We start from the raw sequence: 16,446 nt of genomic DNA on the forward strand, positions 1-16,446 counted from the left end.
CTAATCCCACATTTCTTCCCCTTCTCTCTGTTATCTCCATCCATTTTGCCCTTTCCCTCTTCTCCGTGCTTCTCCTATTCCAGTGCAGTTGCTCACGGAAGGCACCTGCAATGATGTGTCTTAATAGGACCCCCACTCAACCAGAAGGCTTGTGTTTCTCTTGGGGGGGGGGGGGGGGGGGGTGTAAGGATTAAACAATAGGAGAGGACAGAACCCAAATCCAACAGTTGGATAGACAAAGGAGTGGATAACGACCTGGTTAGGCAAGTGAACATCTATTAATGGGGACAAATAATGGTTAACAATGGTTTATGTCTATGTGATAACTAAGTCTGGTACATGGGGATAGGGGATATGACATGAGATCTCAAGCCCTAAAGTTATTGAACTCAAGTCCTGAAGGTTACAGGGTTCCCAGGCAAAAGATGAGGTGTTGTTCTTGCAGCTGAGCTTCACTGGAGCACTACAGCAAGCCTGAGACAGACTTGCTGGCCAGGGAACAGGGTGGTGTGTTGAAATGGCAGGCAATTGGAAGCTCAGGGTCTTTTATTGAATACATGTTCTGCAAAATGGTCACCCAGTCTACACTTCATTTCCGCAGTGTAGAAGAGGCCACATTGTGAGGAGCGAGTATAGTCGACTGGATTGTGTGAAGTGCAGATGAAGTGCTGCTTCACCTGGAAGGTGTGTTTGGGCCCTTGGACACTGAGGAGGGAGGAAGTAAACAGATAGGTTTTACCCCTTCTACAGTTGCAGTGGAAGATGCCCTGGGATTCTTGGGAGTGAAGGGGAGACTGTGATGTAATGGCAATGCCACTGGACTACGAGTTCAGAGGGAGAAAGTGAGGACTGTAAATGCTGGAGATAATAGTTGAGAATGGGGTGCTGGAAAAGCAGAGGTCAGACAACATCCGAGGAGCAGGAGAATCGATATTTTGGGCATGAGCCCTTCATCAGGAATGAGGAGGAGTTCAGATGCTCCAATTTTAGGGACATGAGCTCAAATTGTACTGTGGCAGATGGTGCCATTTAAGTTAATTTGATTACATCTGAAATCCCAGTAATGGTGAGAATGAAATGATCATCATTTGTTGTAAAACTCCATCTGGTTCACGAATGTCCTTCAGAGAAGGAAATCCACCATCCTTACCCGGTATAGCCAAGAACAAGAAAAAGAGAGAGAGATGAACTCTACTACAGTAAATTCCTGCATCATAGTCAGCGTTTCAAGATGGCGCTGGAGCATGGCAACACTTTTATATGCAAAAATATCTTTCACTGTATTTTTGTATACATGGGGCAATTCATCAGTCTAATCTGATTCTGATCTGAAGCAATGTGATTGAACCTTAACTACTCTTTAAAACTGTCTGACAAGCCACTCAGTTCAAAGGCATTTGGGGATGGGGTACTAAATTCTGATCTTGCCCGCCATGTCCACAACCTATGAAAGGATAAAAGATTATAACTTCCTAGTTATCTACCCCCAATCATGAACAGCAGATGGCGCTATTTTTGGAGGCTTCTAAAACATGAAGATTGATATATGTACTTACCTCAGTCTGATCAGCCATGGTCATATTGACTGGTGGTGCAGGCTTGAAGTGCAGAATGGCTACTCTTGCACCTATTGTCTATAGCAAGAGATGGCAGTGTTGTAAACTGTGAATCAGTTTGTGATTGGTTCAGTCCAAACATTTATGCGATTGGTTGATACAACTAGCTGGGAAAATTTAGAGAAACAAAATCTCTAGGGGAATTGGAGAAGTTGATCAAATAAAGAAACAATCAAACAAGGATAAAGGAAAGTGAAAAGAAGGTGCTAAGTCAAAGAGGAGTGTTGAAAATTATCAACATGACAGAAAGAGTGAAGTTTTACACACTCAGAATCACACAGAAATGCTTATAGACATCTTGAGAAATTCAAAGAATAGGAGTTAGGATAAACAGAAATACATGTTTAAAATCACACAACACCAGGTTATAGTCCAACAGATTTAATTGGAAGCACATTAGCTTTCGGTGCGTTGTTCCTTCATCAGGTGATTGTGGCGCTCCGAAAGCTAGTGTGCTTCCAATTAAACCTGTTGGATTTTAACCTGGTGTTGTGTGATCTTTAACTTTGTACATCCCTATCCAACACTGGCATCTCCAAATCAGAAATACATGAAGCCAGAAAGCCCTGTGCTGAGGGATGCACTAAAACTTGGGATAGCTGCGGTCAAGGTGCAGTGGGGAAAGACCACTGTCTGGGGTCTTTCTGCCAAACGTAAATTGGAATCTGTTCAGTTATCACTGTCCGAGTGCCTCAAATACATATAAATTAGTCTTGCATGGGTAAGAGATGCCTGGTTTGTTGGATAGAGTCAAATTCCAATGATTTTGTTTCCTCAAGTATGGTAGTGTACAGAACTAAAAGGCATTTATGACTATGTATATACATAAAGATATATATTTTTGAGAAAAAAAGGAGGCTTGATTGATCTGACATTTTTTTTTGCTAAGATTTTAGTGCAACTTCCAACTGAATACATTACTGTGAGTGTTCTATACAACAAACCTCACAACATTCAGCTCATCATTGCCCATCATGTCTTTATTGAAAGAAACATAAACCTGGTTAATATCCACGTCTTTTAAAATAAGTATGACCGAGCCATTCTCTCATCTCTTTCCTCAGTGTCCATTTGAAGCAGAAGCCATCCAAAATTGTGCATCATATTGCAAACATTCTAACCAGCAAATTACATAGGCTTATAATAACCAACTTCAGTTCACACCTAATAGTTTTTCATACTGTATAATTAGCCCAGCTGTTAAGAGTTTCACACTGACTTCTTACTACCAGTGACTGTCTCACTCACATCCTTATCCTTTCATCCCATGCTAATTGACAACCCAACAAACATTTCCTGTTTCGAGTCCAAGTGGTTAGGACCAACAATTACTCTACATTAAACCCAGCTGCCATTCCCAGGAACCAGTTCATATTTCTTCTATAGGGAGTCTGAATCATGGAATATATTCAAGGCAGACTTTTGAACCAGAGGGTATCAAGGGTTTTTGGGATACAGGGGGAGAAATGGGGTTGGGGTTCAGGATCAGGTCAACTGCAATCTTCTGAATTGTGCAGCAGGCCAAATGACCTGCCGTCTCTCTTATTTCCATGTTCTTCGCATGGATAGTAAAGTGGCATGCTGGCTCAGAGGTTAGAACTGCTGCCTCACAGCGCCTGGGACCGATTTGATTCCAACCTTTCGGCGACTGTCCTTGTGGAGTTTGCATGTTCTCTCTGTGACTGTGTGGGCTTCCTCTGGGTGCTCTGATCTCCTCACACAGTCCAACAGTTTACAGGTTAGGTGGATTGGCTTTGCTAAACTGCCCATAGTGTCCATGGATGTGCAGGCTAGGTGGGTTAGCCATGGGAAATGTGGGGTTATGGGGACAGGGTGATAGGTCTGGGTGGAATGCTCTTCAGAGGGTCAGTGCAGAAACAATAGACCAAATGACCACTTTCCACACTGTAGGGATTCTTTGATCTAATGTTTTGAAAGTATGGATCTCTTTGTATATATCTGAACGCACCAGTCTCCCTCTTTGAACATGTGTTTCTCCATCGGCAAGATGGATGGACAGAAACAGAGCATCTTCACATATAGTAAGGTATGAAATAAATGAATTCTTATACGATGATAAGAATGTGCAGCAATAAAAAGCTCCAAGGAAAAAGAGATTTAAAACAAACTGAACAGAGATCTGATAAAACTCAAGCCAACAATCCCAACATAGAATTCCTACAGTGTGGAAACAGGCCCTTCGACCCAACAAGTCCACATCGACCCTCCGAAGACTAACCCACCCAGACCCATTCCCCTACCCTATACTTACCCCTGACTAATGCACCTAACCTACACACCTCTGAACACTATGGACAATTTAGCATGGCCAATCCACCCTGCCTGCACATCTTTGGACTGTGGGAGGAAACCAGAGCACCCAGAGGAAACCCACACAGACACTGTGAGGAACGTGCAAACTCCACACAGACAGTCACCCGAGGCTGGAATTGAACCCGGGTCCCTGGCACTGTGAGGCACATAAATCAAAAGGAATATAGGATATAAAGAGGATAAGTGAAAGGTATAGGAGGGGCTAAAAGGAAAGATCCAGCCGATAATCAAGGTTAAGCTCTTTAACAGTGTATTAAACAAGTTAGAGAGGGTTTGGGATGGCTGATTGGAAATCTAGTTACAGATAAAGGATGCGACAGTGAGTGTAGCCTTAAATGCCTATGATTCCACCAGCGTGAAAATGGCAGAACTAAAATGACAATAAACCGGTGACCTGCACTTATGAGGCCTCATGAGAATTTGTATTTGACACCAGGAAAATTAAATAGATCTGTGCTGTGTGATGTCTGGGTAGTTGCATATTGGTAAAGGAAGGGGAGCAGGGACAGTGCAGGGATATCACTGAGCACCAAGGCTGGGGCCCATATTTGAAGTTGTAGCAGTGGGTGCAGCCTGCAGTTGAATTGGAAAAGTCAACACACATGGGTTTAATATTCATTTATAGGCCACCTCCTGGTCCAGGTTAGGGGAGAAGGACAGGGAAGTGATGTCAGCTGTAAGCTTCACATTATCAGCAAATCCTCATATTCTGTGGAATTAGTACATCTAGCTGCAAGAGAGTCAACCATTAAGGCTGCTAATCCATGTACCTTTGGAGAAGAGATGTAAGCATGTCTTATATTCTTCCATAGCGCAGGGAGGAGTCTGACACAAAGAGCAAGTTGTATTGGTTCTCCACCTCTTGGAGATCCTGCCTAGCATTGACTGAAGCACAGCAGCTTCTGCATGTTTTTTTTTCTGGGGTCTCTCTCTGCCTCCTGAACACCTTTGAGTATGAAGAACTATCAGATGTCAACTTGGAGTGCTTCCACATTAGTGCCTTGGGCAATCGGAGTGGGACTTCACAGCTCTCCAACCTTTATGCATTGCTTCATGTCCTCAATGTTTTCTGAGATCAACACCATTTCACATTTAGCTTCCAAAACACTACTTCCACCCCAACCCTCCACCAACATTCCAAACTTCCTGTGACAGTCAGCCAGTATGGAACAGTTGTCAGAGAGAGATGGACAAAGCACCAAACCAAGAGAAAGTGACAGCGTGAGGAATGAAGCTTACAAACTTCAATAACTCTGTAACACCTTGGGGTAAAAAACACTTTGTCAGCCACTCTTCAGTGATTTGAAGTTGGAAAATCAATCAGATCGCTCCTCAGTGTGCATCAAGTGGCATAACAAGAAGCTAGTTAAATGATTTTTTAGGGCTGTAACACTACACTCAGCACAATACGCCATGCGTCTGAGCTGCTGAACTGCTCTCTCATAAACAGCCAGGAGATTTTGGTGTAGCGATGGCTTTCATGGAGCTCTGACCAAGTGTAACAGCTTTCCCCACGATGTAGAGTCCCTTCCTTGTGTGAGTCTGCAGGAAAACTTGAAAATACAGGGAAGGGTGTGCCACGTAGATTATAGCCTAAACTGGCCAAGTTTAGACCAATTTATAACAAACTTTAAAAAGAAAATGACTCCACTCTCACAGCGTCAGTGATCAGGGTCTTCATCCTGCCTGGCTCCTATGTTCATCTCACTCTTAACATTCCTACACCAATGCCTGACTGTTTCCTGATTTAAGGCAGAGCTTCCCAAACATTTTCTCACACAACTGTCACAGCCTCTCAGTGAGAGCGAGACCAGTGGAAGCTGGTGTGGGGAGGTTGGAGGGAGTGGGGGTTTTGGGGGGGATGTGGGTGCAGGAATGTGGATAAGCTGTTCATTGAGTACACTCCCATTGCTGTGTGGCAGGAAAAATAATTGTGAGGAAGAACCATTAGGCTCTTTTTCAATTGCAAAATGTAAAAGCAAGGCCGCATTCATTGTCTGAAGCCTCTGTATTACATCATTAAGATGCCAATGAGTATGATTAAGGTGTGCTACATAATGCCAATAAATGCCAAAGTCCTGTGCTTGCAGCCCCCTCCTCAGCCTAACACTTCCATCTTTGACAGGGGAAGATCAGGAACATTGGGTTCAGGGTTTTCCACAGATTGGTGAAGCCTCTAAACAGCCCGAATACAAAATGAAGTAGGAATCCACACCATAACTAGGACTTACAGGATAGCGAAACACTGAGCAACATTATCACAACCAAAGCAGTTTGTATGTTCAGATCATCTCTGAACAGTGAAGGGCAAATGGCGTTCGCTAAGTTTTTGCACGCTGTTCCGAAGTTCTCATGTGTTTAGGTATTACAGGTGACAGGAATGGCATTGTGGCAGTTTTTTTGTCAATGTTTGGATGTCCACTCCCAGATTCTGTAATGGACAGTTAATTCTTATCAAGCTCGAGTTCATCCTCAGAGCTCCCGCTGAGCTCAGCGGCAAGATCAATGGAGTCATCATCTTCCTCAGTGCAATTGTCTGTGTCGTAATCTATCTCTTCTGAGCAAGGTGGTTCATCATCTACACTCCCATCGCTGTGTGGAAGGAAAAACAATAAAAGGAAAGAACCATTAGTTTCTTGCAAATGTAAAATCAAAGTTGCATTGGATTATCTGAAGCCTCTAAGTTGCATTATCAAAATGCCAATTGGTGCAACAGCAGAAATAATCGTCTTTTGTAATCTTTCCACAGTTTCAAAAGAGAAGATATGCTGTGTGTTTGGAGTGGGGTCAAGAGGTGAAGGGGATTGAAGAAAGGAACAGATCATATCTTAGCTTCAGGAGAGACAATGTTGAGAGGTATTATTTTTCAGCAGCAGGAATCATGTTCTGGAATGGCCTTGCATATCGAAGGTCAGTTACAGCGCAATGGAAGACCAGATTCAGAAGGATCAATGTTGACAGCTCCTGTTAAATATAAATGAGCTTGTTTCTCTGATGAGAGTTTATAAGTTCCTTGAAAAACTTCTCTTAGCTTTCACAGTGCTTAATAAAACAAATTCTATGTTGTCATATTACTGTCAAATTTTGTAATAATGATGCTTCAAGAGACAATTATATTTATTACAAACTTCATACTTTATGTTAAAAACCTTTCGTTGAATTCAATAAAAAGCATCTGGTATCAAAAATACCAGACAGTTCCTTCCTGGATCTGGTTATTAAAGGCAGTGGATAATTTATAGAATACAAATATATCAAGTCCCAGTTTACAACGCTAGCTAATCGTAGTTCTGGAATGAATTGAGATATTACAATTCCCCATGATAGGAAAAGAAATTCACATCTGTAGGTATAGGTGTGGATGTAGGTTTGCCTCCAACATGGTATTTTATCTGACACCATCATGCTTCTGTTATTTCCCAAAAAATAAGAAACTAGGCATGGACATCATAGTATTGAAAGATCCAACAGATGCTTATTTCAGCTAACTATGATGTACAAAACTTTACATTCTACAGACATCTGGAGTAATATCAGATTAATGGGTTACAACAGAGGATCATACTTCCAAGAGAGTGTCATGTTTCACGTGATCTGAGTTGAGATGGAGTATGAGATTTTTGAACCCACAGATCACTTTATTTTAATTCAGTCACAGTATGTGGGCCTTGCTGGACAGGCCAGTATTTATTGTTCATCCCTAGTTCACCTTGAGTCAGTGGTGGTGAGCTGCCTCCTTGAACCACTGCAGTCCATTTGCTGTAGGGAAACCCCCAATGTCATGAGGGAGGCATTTGACCCAGCATCACTGAAGGAACGGTGATATCTTTCCAAATCAGGATGGTGAGTGACTTCGAGGGGAATTTGCAGGTGGTGGTGTTCCCATATGCCTGCTATTGTCGTCCTTCTAGATGGAAGTGATCATAAGTTCGGTAGCTGCTGTCTAAGGAGCTTTAGTGAATTTCTATGTTACAATACAATGATGATATTGTGTATCTGTGTGACTTGACGCAACAAGAGTTGGGGGAGAACAGAACCTTTGTAGGTCATGCCACATCTGCGGAGAGCGAAATAGAGTTTAACTTTGAGGTCTGTGAGCTTTCATTATAATGTGTTGATCTGTCCTGATGAAAGGTCCCAGACCTGAAATGTTGGCTCCCAGCATTGGTGTGCTTGGAGGTGGGTAGAAATTTAATTAGGTGGGCCCAAAGCTCACCATGTTCCCTCCTCTGCTTGAATGAATCTTGAGCAGGATGGCTTATAGTCAATCTGACTGACCAATAAGGACCACTTCAGGGCCTTGTTCTGCCACTGCTGGGATTAGCCAGTACCAGCTACTCCTTTCACCCTGTGACATTCTCAACTTCCTCTATCTTGCCTCACCTCAAGCTGGGTGGGGAGGTCCCTCAATCAAGTGTGTTTTCTCTCAAGCTGGGTATTTTACCTAAAGCAGCAATACTTATGTTAACATATGTTAAGAAGGAACGAGGCTTGCATAATGTGGTATTGAAGAATCCAACTGATGTTTATTAAAGCTAGCTATTGTACAAGTGCTACATTTCCAACGTAAATCATGGACTCACGTTAAGCTATTCAGTTATAAAGAGCAGCATACTTCCATTAGCATGTTATGTTGCATGTGATCACTTGTAAAATGGAATATGCTATTATTGATCAATTAATGAACATATCTCTTAAAGGTATGCTTACATACTGACCACGTGATAAAACACAACAGTTAGCCTACTATCCATTTGTTACTTCACCTCAGGTACAAGTGGGGGTGGTCCCTCAGTCAAAGGCACTCAGTGTCTGATCTAAAGACTGGAGGTTGGGCAGAAGAATATGTGCTTGGAGGCAATCCCCTGCTCTTAGTTTCCCCTGTTAGTGCCTGTTCTTTTTCTCAGGGGTGGTAAATGGGATCCAAGTTAATGTGTTTGTTGATAGAATTTTGGTTAAAATGCCATGCTTCCAGGGATTCTCATGCATGTCTCTGTTTGGCTAGTCCTGGGATGGATGTGTTGTCACAGTCAAAGTGATGTCCTTCCTCATCCATAAGTTAAGGATACTAGTGAGAGTGAGTCATGTTGTTTTGTGGCTACTTATGTATCCTGGTGGCTAGTTTTCTGCCTGTCTGTCAAATGCAGTGTTTCTTACAGTTCTTGCAAGGTATTTTATAAATGTATTGTAAACTGACATCACCACAGGAAATGATGTCACCAACCACAGGAAACTCCAACATAGAAATAGAAAGCAGACTACACCATCAGTGCTTCATTCGGAAGCTCACTGAAGATGTTATCTAGTATGGTGATGAAACGTCTGACAACGAACCTCCCAGCTCAGCGAGCAAACCTGCATCCAGAACATTATTTATAGTTTGATGGGGAGGCAGTGATGGAGTGGAGTTACAATGTCATCAGACAAGTAATCCAGAGATCGAGGTAGTGATCTGGGGACTGTGTCTGTGAAAGTTTCCTTCAGATACTCCAGTTTCCAGTCCAAATATATGCTGCTTAGCTGGATTGGCCAAGCTAAATTATCCATAGTGGCCAGGAATGTACACATTAGGTGAATTAGTTATGGGAATAGGGTGAGGGTGTGGGTCTGGATGGAATACTGTTGGGAGGGTTAGTGCAGACTTGGTGGCTGAATGGCTTCTTTCCACACTATTGGGATTCTATGAGTCTACTCATTTCTAAGTGTGCAGTAAGTTTAATTTACAGTGTTTTAAGATATCTCAAGAACAGTAAACATAGATAAGTTAGCATATTCAAACATGGAACATAACACATTCCAAATGAAAGAATTTAAAAAATCAGAAAGGCACAAAGCGTCAAAAGTCTGAAAAGAAAAAGACACTTATAACTCGGGCCTTCCATATCCTTAGCTCTGTTATTTTTCAGATCCATTAAGCGAGCAGGGCTAGGTATCAGATTTCATGTGCAGTAGGTATTAATTGTCCCCAAATAGTCAACAGCTGGAGTGAGCAATAAAAGAGCCAATAGCAAATATTTCCAGCATCCAGAAGGTTTTTCTCCTCTGTAAAGGATTTGTGACCCCTTTCCCCTTGGTAAACAAGTATTTCCCAAGCATATTGCTGTGTAATATCAGCTCAAACACTCTGTTTTGAATCCAGCAGTTTGAGGGATGGCAGAACTGGGAATGAATCTTTTACCCTCTGTACTCGATAATTTATACCTTAGCCGTGGGGGGTTCAGTCATAAATCCTTTCTTTCCATAGAGTTAGCAGAATGAATAATGCAGCTGGAAGTCTTTGGGCTGTTGATTTTGGACCACAGCCAGAAAAGTCCTAATCTGACAACCATTCCTGCCACCATAGCTATTGGGTGTTTCAGGCTGAGTAATATAGAATGAACCTTCAAATTCAGCTTGGCTGAGATGGAATATAGTACAGCCATTTTCTGTTGATACATACTGAGATATTTGAAAAAGTGATCTTCAGACCACAAATAAGACCTCTGGCTTCTAACATCCTGGCTCAACACAATCACATCTTCTCAGATATGAGACATCAAATCACGGATAGACCTTTCTAATTTCAGTCTGCATAACTGTGTTACCCTCTGCTGTGTTTTATATGTTGAAGGTATACAGAGATGTTACATTTAAGCCCTAATGTATGCAACAGGAGTTTGATTCAATGCTTTAAAATGTTAGACAAGCTTGCTTCAGTTTAGGTTTCTTTCATAGTGGTCACACCCACTTTTGAACTAATCATATACAGTGAGCAGTCAATGGATACACATAATCCAACAGGGAAAAATTGAATAATTGAACACTGTTGATCTTGCCCAGTGCACATCCTGTACAATGTAACTTATATGCCTCTGTCTAGCTTTTCGTTTCACCCGATGATCTGCCTGTACTGCTCATGAATAAGGCTTTTCACTGTACTTAGGTACACATGGCAATAAATCAATCAAATCAAATCAAATCTACGCTTTTCCTTTTTAATTGTAATCTCCATTTGCTGCCCTATGCACACTTCTGGTTCTTATTTAACCCAATATTTGTGTAATGTGACAGTGAAAAAATCGCATCTGTGATTTCCAGCAAGACCCAACACTTTCTGCCCTCTAACTACAGCCAACTGCTCATAAAACTGCTCATCCTATAAGGGTGTCAGAGTTCAAAAAGTGTGTGGTGCAATGCTCAGCGTGAATCTATGTTGATGTTGTACAAACATTGTCGGAGAATAGTTTAGATCACAAAGGGATAGGATCTCCATCTGCATCTTCCTCAGTCTCTCTAGTAACGTCTATCATATTAATGTAACTTGTACATAATTGCTATCGTGTAATAAACTACAAAATGTTTAAGACAATCGAATCATCTCATTAAACAACCAAGTGGTTTTCCTCCACCACGCTAGACCATGCCCTGTAGATCTCCACCAGGAAAGAGGATGCTGACAGTAAATCTACCATTTAGCTGCTATAACATGATGCATAAGGGGACGATTCATCTTAGAACAGGTCTGTATTTGCCCTCACTCTCCAGCTTCCTTCACGTGAATGTTGCCGTGTTTGAGACGGATGGACCAAATGAGGTGCAGACTGCGTTGTGCTGCCCTTGCTGGTTGCCGAGGAGGCAAATATGAGGAGAGCTTTTGGGTGTTGTTTTTGGGAAATTGGGCTGACATATTCCTTTCAAGATTCCGACTACCAACTTTATTTTTGCATCTCATTATTTTATAGGATTCTGTCAAGCCTCTCCTCAGCCTCAGCCACTCCAGAGGAAACAACTCGCATTTTTCTAGCCTCTCCTTATACATCAGACCCTCTAATGCAAGCAGCATCCTGGTAAACCTTTTCTGCACCCTCTCCAAAACCTCCACGTCCTTCCTGTAATGTGGTGACTAGAACTGAACACAATATTCAAAGTGTGTACTCATCAAAGTCTTATAAAGCTTGTTAGGAATGCATCAACAGGTCATGACTAAGGTCACTTCTATGTGCTGAAGTGGATATAAAGGATCCAGTCATAATATGGGCCAATGGGCTGAGAAGTGGCAGATGGAGTTTAATTCAGATAAATGCAAGGTGCTGCATTTTGGGAAAGCAAATCTTAGCAGGACTTATACACTTAATAGTAAGGTCCTAGGGAGTGTTGCTGAACAAAGAGACCTTGGAGTACAGCTTCACAGCTCCTTGAAAGTGGAGTCCCAGGTAGATAGGATAGTGAAGAAGGCGTTTGGTATGCTTTCCTTTATTGTTCAGAGTATTGAGTACAGGACTTGGGAGGTCATGTTGCGGCTGTACACAACACTGATTAGGCCACTGTTGGAATATTATGTGCAATTCTGGTCTCCTTTCTATCGGAAAGATATTGTGAAACTTGAAAGGGTTCAGAAAAGATTTACAAGGATGTTGCCAGGGTTGGAGGGTTTGAGATATAGGGAGAGGGTGAACAGACTGGGGCTGTTTTCCCTGGAGCGTCGGAGGCTGAGGGGTGACCTTACAGAGGTTTACAAAATTATGAGGGACATGGATAGGGTAAATAGGCAAAGTCTTTTCCCTGGGGTCAGGGAGTCCAGAACTAGAGGGCATAGGTTTATGGTGAGAGGGGAAAGATATAAAAGAGACATAAGGGGCAACTTTTTCACATAGAGGGTGGTATGGGTATGGAATGAGCTGCCAGAGGAAGTGGTGGAGGCTGGTACAATTGCAACATTTAAAAGGCATTTGGATGGGTATATGAATAGAAAGGGTTTGGAGGAATATGGGCCGGGCACTGGCAGGTGGGACTAGATTGGGTTGGGATATCTGGTCAGCATGGACGGGTTGGATCGAAGGGTGTTTTCATGCTGTACATCTCTATGACTCTATAAATATTCAGTGAAGCATCACAGAAGCATCCTGGTCAACATGATTAAACAACTGGTTGGACATTTTATTGCTACTAGTGAGAGTTGTGTAAACTGGCGACTGTTTTTACCAAGAAAAGTGCAATGATTTAAATGTCTTTTTTCATGCAAAATACTTTGGGACATTCTGAGAATATGAAGGTGCAATTAAATGCACATTCTTTCCATCTGTCCTAGCATTGGATTTGCACGTGTTAGCTGGTGACATCAGCATTGTTGTTGAATAAACAAAGGACTAAATACAAGCAAGGCAAGCACAGACTAAAGGCTTTCCACAGACACAAGCTTTAGTATAAGCATTCAACTACACAGGCAGCCACCCTTTGTTAGATTGAACAGAGATTGAAGAGCAAGGAAAGGAACAATCCAATGTCTGCTTGAGTTTATGTTTCCCTGCTTTCCCTACCTTTCTCCCAGAAGATGGTCACTTGACATTAGGAAACCCATGCCTGAATTTGAATTGCTCAGTCTTTTCTACAGTTGATTTAGTTTTGCAGCTTTTAAAATTGCTCAAATGATTCTACATGGTTTTTTAACTACTGAACAATAATCCCAGACAGATACGTTTATTAACTGGGGAGAGGGTACCTCTGATTCTAACCTTTGCAGATGTTGTTTTCTGAGGGATAAGGTTTTTGATATATGCAATTGTTCTACTTGTATCAACATTGTCTATGCAGATGAACTAACTCATCAGTGAGGTGTCTAGGCCCAAGAACCAGGAATAGTTTATGCAGATCTCATCCTGTTTGCACACGACACAGCAAAGCCTAAACATAACTCACTTCTGACAGTCTCTTTAATAATGAAGTATATAGATTGCCCCAGACTGCATTAGGACTCTAGAGAAAAAGGAAAGCTATTTTGCATAGCTTTTGTCTTCATGCTGTGTGCAAGCGGGGAGTCGGTCAAACAATAGGCTGTGAGGCACCTTGACATTGTCCCTCTACTCATGCTGAATGAGATTCAGCATTCAACAGGAATGAACTTGAAACCTTTAAAGAGGTTGATGCCTAATGTGATGTCATTCACTTCGCTGAGCTCAGTGACCTCTCAAATTTATTTTGCATAATTTTGCTTCGACATCAAAATATTGGGCACAGAACTGGAGCACTGTGCATTTTATAAATATTAAACAGTTGGTGTTAATTTCCATTATTTGCTGGAGGAATGTAGATATTATTAATCAGTTCTTTCAGACATTTACCATACACATGCAGGACAGGGGGGTACTTTGAACCCAGACTTCCCAGCACAGAGATAGCAATATTATCAAAATATCACAAGAGTCCTTTAAAACAACAGTGATATAGAGATGTAGGGGTGGAAATGTGTTGCTGGAAAAGCGCAGCAGGTCAGGCAGCATCTAGGGAACAGGAGAATCGACGTTTCGGGCATTAGCCCTTCCTGAAGAAGGGCTAATGCCCGAAACGTCGATTCTCCTGTTCCCTAGGTGCTGCCTGACCTGCTGCGCTTTTCCAGCAACACATTTCCATCTCTGATCTCCAGCATCTGCAGACCTCACTTTCTCCTATAGAGATGTAGGAGTTTGTTTTATATTGTTGAATACTTTAATTTCTGAGTTTGTTATATCCATACAACTGATATCTTAAACATTTTTCAACCGATTAGGCTGTTTATTGGAAGCAGTAATTGGTTAAGAGTTATGGTGATACCCACAACTTTAAAATGTGGCTTTGTACAAACATGAGTGTCAAAAAGTCCTTGACACACCAAATAGTTATACATCCCTTCCCTGGGGTGGGGGGAGTCCAGAACTAGAGGGCATAGGTTTAGGGTAAGATATAAAAGAGACCTAAGGGGCAATATTTTCACGCAGAGAGTGGTATGTGTGAGGAATGAGTTGCCAGAGGGAAGTGGTGGAGGTTAGTACAATTGCAACATTTAAAAGGCATCTGTATGGGTATATGAAAAGAGTTTGGAGGATATGGGCCGGGTGCTGGCAGGTGGGACTGGCCGGCATGGACGGATTGGACCGAAGGGTCGGTTTCTGAGATGTACCTCTCTCTGACCCTATGATTCTATGTAACTTGCATTCATATTACAGCAAAATAGAGTCATTGGTCCAAAATACATTAGCCGTGCTCAGCATTTACTCGTGACAGCACAAAGGAAATGTTGACTCTGAAAGATAGATGAATCCTATTGGCAGATGGGGACTAGAAAACAAGGTGGCACTGAATCATTCCAACCTTTCTGTTTAGACTTTAATAAATAGCGCTGAGCTTTAATACTACTTTAAAGGTACAATCATTTTAACCCTGCACCAGCTTTCACTAAATGTGCCACACTGGTCTCAACAGTACTAATTTCAATTGATAATTTTGAGAATAAAGTTTCTGCCATATGGATAGTGGCTATGTGCAAGATTAATTGTGTTATCCACAGTCCAAAGATGTGCAGGTTCATTGGATTGGCCATGCTAAATTGCCCATAGTGCCCAAGGATATGTAGATTAGGTGGATTAGCCATGGGAAATGCAGGGTTATAGAGTAGAGTGGTAGGTCTGAGTGGGATGGTCTTTGGAGGGTTGGTGTAGACTCGATGGGCTGAATGATCTGCTTCCACACTGCAGGGATTCCATGATTCTAGGAAATATTTTCAAGATGGTAGAAAAATGGAACACTGCCCCAAAGGTTGCAGACACTGACACAATTGGGGCTTTCACGTCTGAGATCGAGACTTAGTTAGTTTAGGGTAAGGAGCAAAGTGGTAAAACTAGGCTGAGTTATTGATTGTTTGGAGAAATACATCAGTACACACTGTGACTGGCATTGTCATTCATGTGACCTCCTGTATCATTGCTCTCTATTTGAAAGAGAAGTTATTGAAGCTTTCAGAAGCATGGTGGCAAAAGTATAGTTAAATTTGTATGGACCTTGAGGAGCTATATGAAACAGCATGGAATAATTAGATCTACAAATGCAACTCAATAAAATTGAGTAAGTCAGGATCATTTTGAATTTTCCAGGTTGCGCACCTGTGGAATGAAAGATATTGTGAACAAAATTAGAGCTTCCCACAGTCTCCAAAGGAAAATTATGAAATATTCACAGAGTGAGGCAGAAAATATGAACAAATAAGAGTAGCAGCTTGATTAACAGTGGTTGGAAAGGGCCTCTAGAGCTGTCAGATACCCTAGACATCATTCGGGAGCAGAAAAGCCCAAATGGAGAAATATTGAAGTAGTTAGAACTCATTCTGAAACTCCCACTAATGACAACTTGTAGAGTAAACACAGCTCAAGAGTAATGAGAGAATGTTGATTAGTTTGTGATGGCAGCAACATCTAGCTGAATCTTGTCAATCCGAGCAACTAAAATATGGTTTCATCAGAGATGGGATTGTCTTAAGCATAAGAGATCCTGCTGTGAAAGCATGTCTGCTGAGAGAAGGGAAACATACTCTCAAGACAGCTATTGGCACATGTAGAGCAGCTCTCAGGTTGTCAATATTCAGCAGAGAGCATTAATGGGAGAAAAGATGAGCTTTTCAACATGCTGGGTTAATAAGGGCAACACAATAGAAAAAAAGTCATATTTTCATGGAAGTCTTCAGAAACGTCAAGGCCAGAACAGCTTACGT

General features: G+C 41.8%; 1 protein-coding gene across 4 annotated transcripts in view; it reads right to left on the bottom strand.

The window, feature by feature from the left end:
• Positions 1–4,879: 4,879 nt before the first annotated feature.
• Positions 4,880–16,446, bottom strand: part of agbl1 (AGBL carboxypeptidase 1) — a 246,003-nt gene continuing 234,436 nt past the window's right edge. For 3 of the 4 annotated variants that reach the window (XM_087981474.1, XM_043677060.2, XM_087981473.1), the window contains one exon: positions 4,880–6,542. In XM_087981474.1, coding sequence (XP_087837600.1) covers positions 6,395–6,542 — 148 coding nt within the window. In that variant the 3' untranslated portion in view covers positions 4,880–6,394. The remainder of the gene's footprint in view (positions 6,543–16,446) is intronic. The other variant, XR_015753858.1, reaches the window with a different exon arrangement.

The sequence above is a fragment of the Chiloscyllium plagiosum genome, unplaced genomic scaffold (assembly GCF_037043375.1).
Source record: "Chiloscyllium plagiosum isolate Xiang-an unplaced genomic scaffold, Cpla_swu_hap1 HiC_scaffold_39, whole genome shotgun sequence".
Classification (NCBI taxonomy): domain Eukaryota; kingdom Metazoa; phylum Chordata; class Chondrichthyes; order Orectolobiformes; family Hemiscylliidae; genus Chiloscyllium; species Chiloscyllium plagiosum.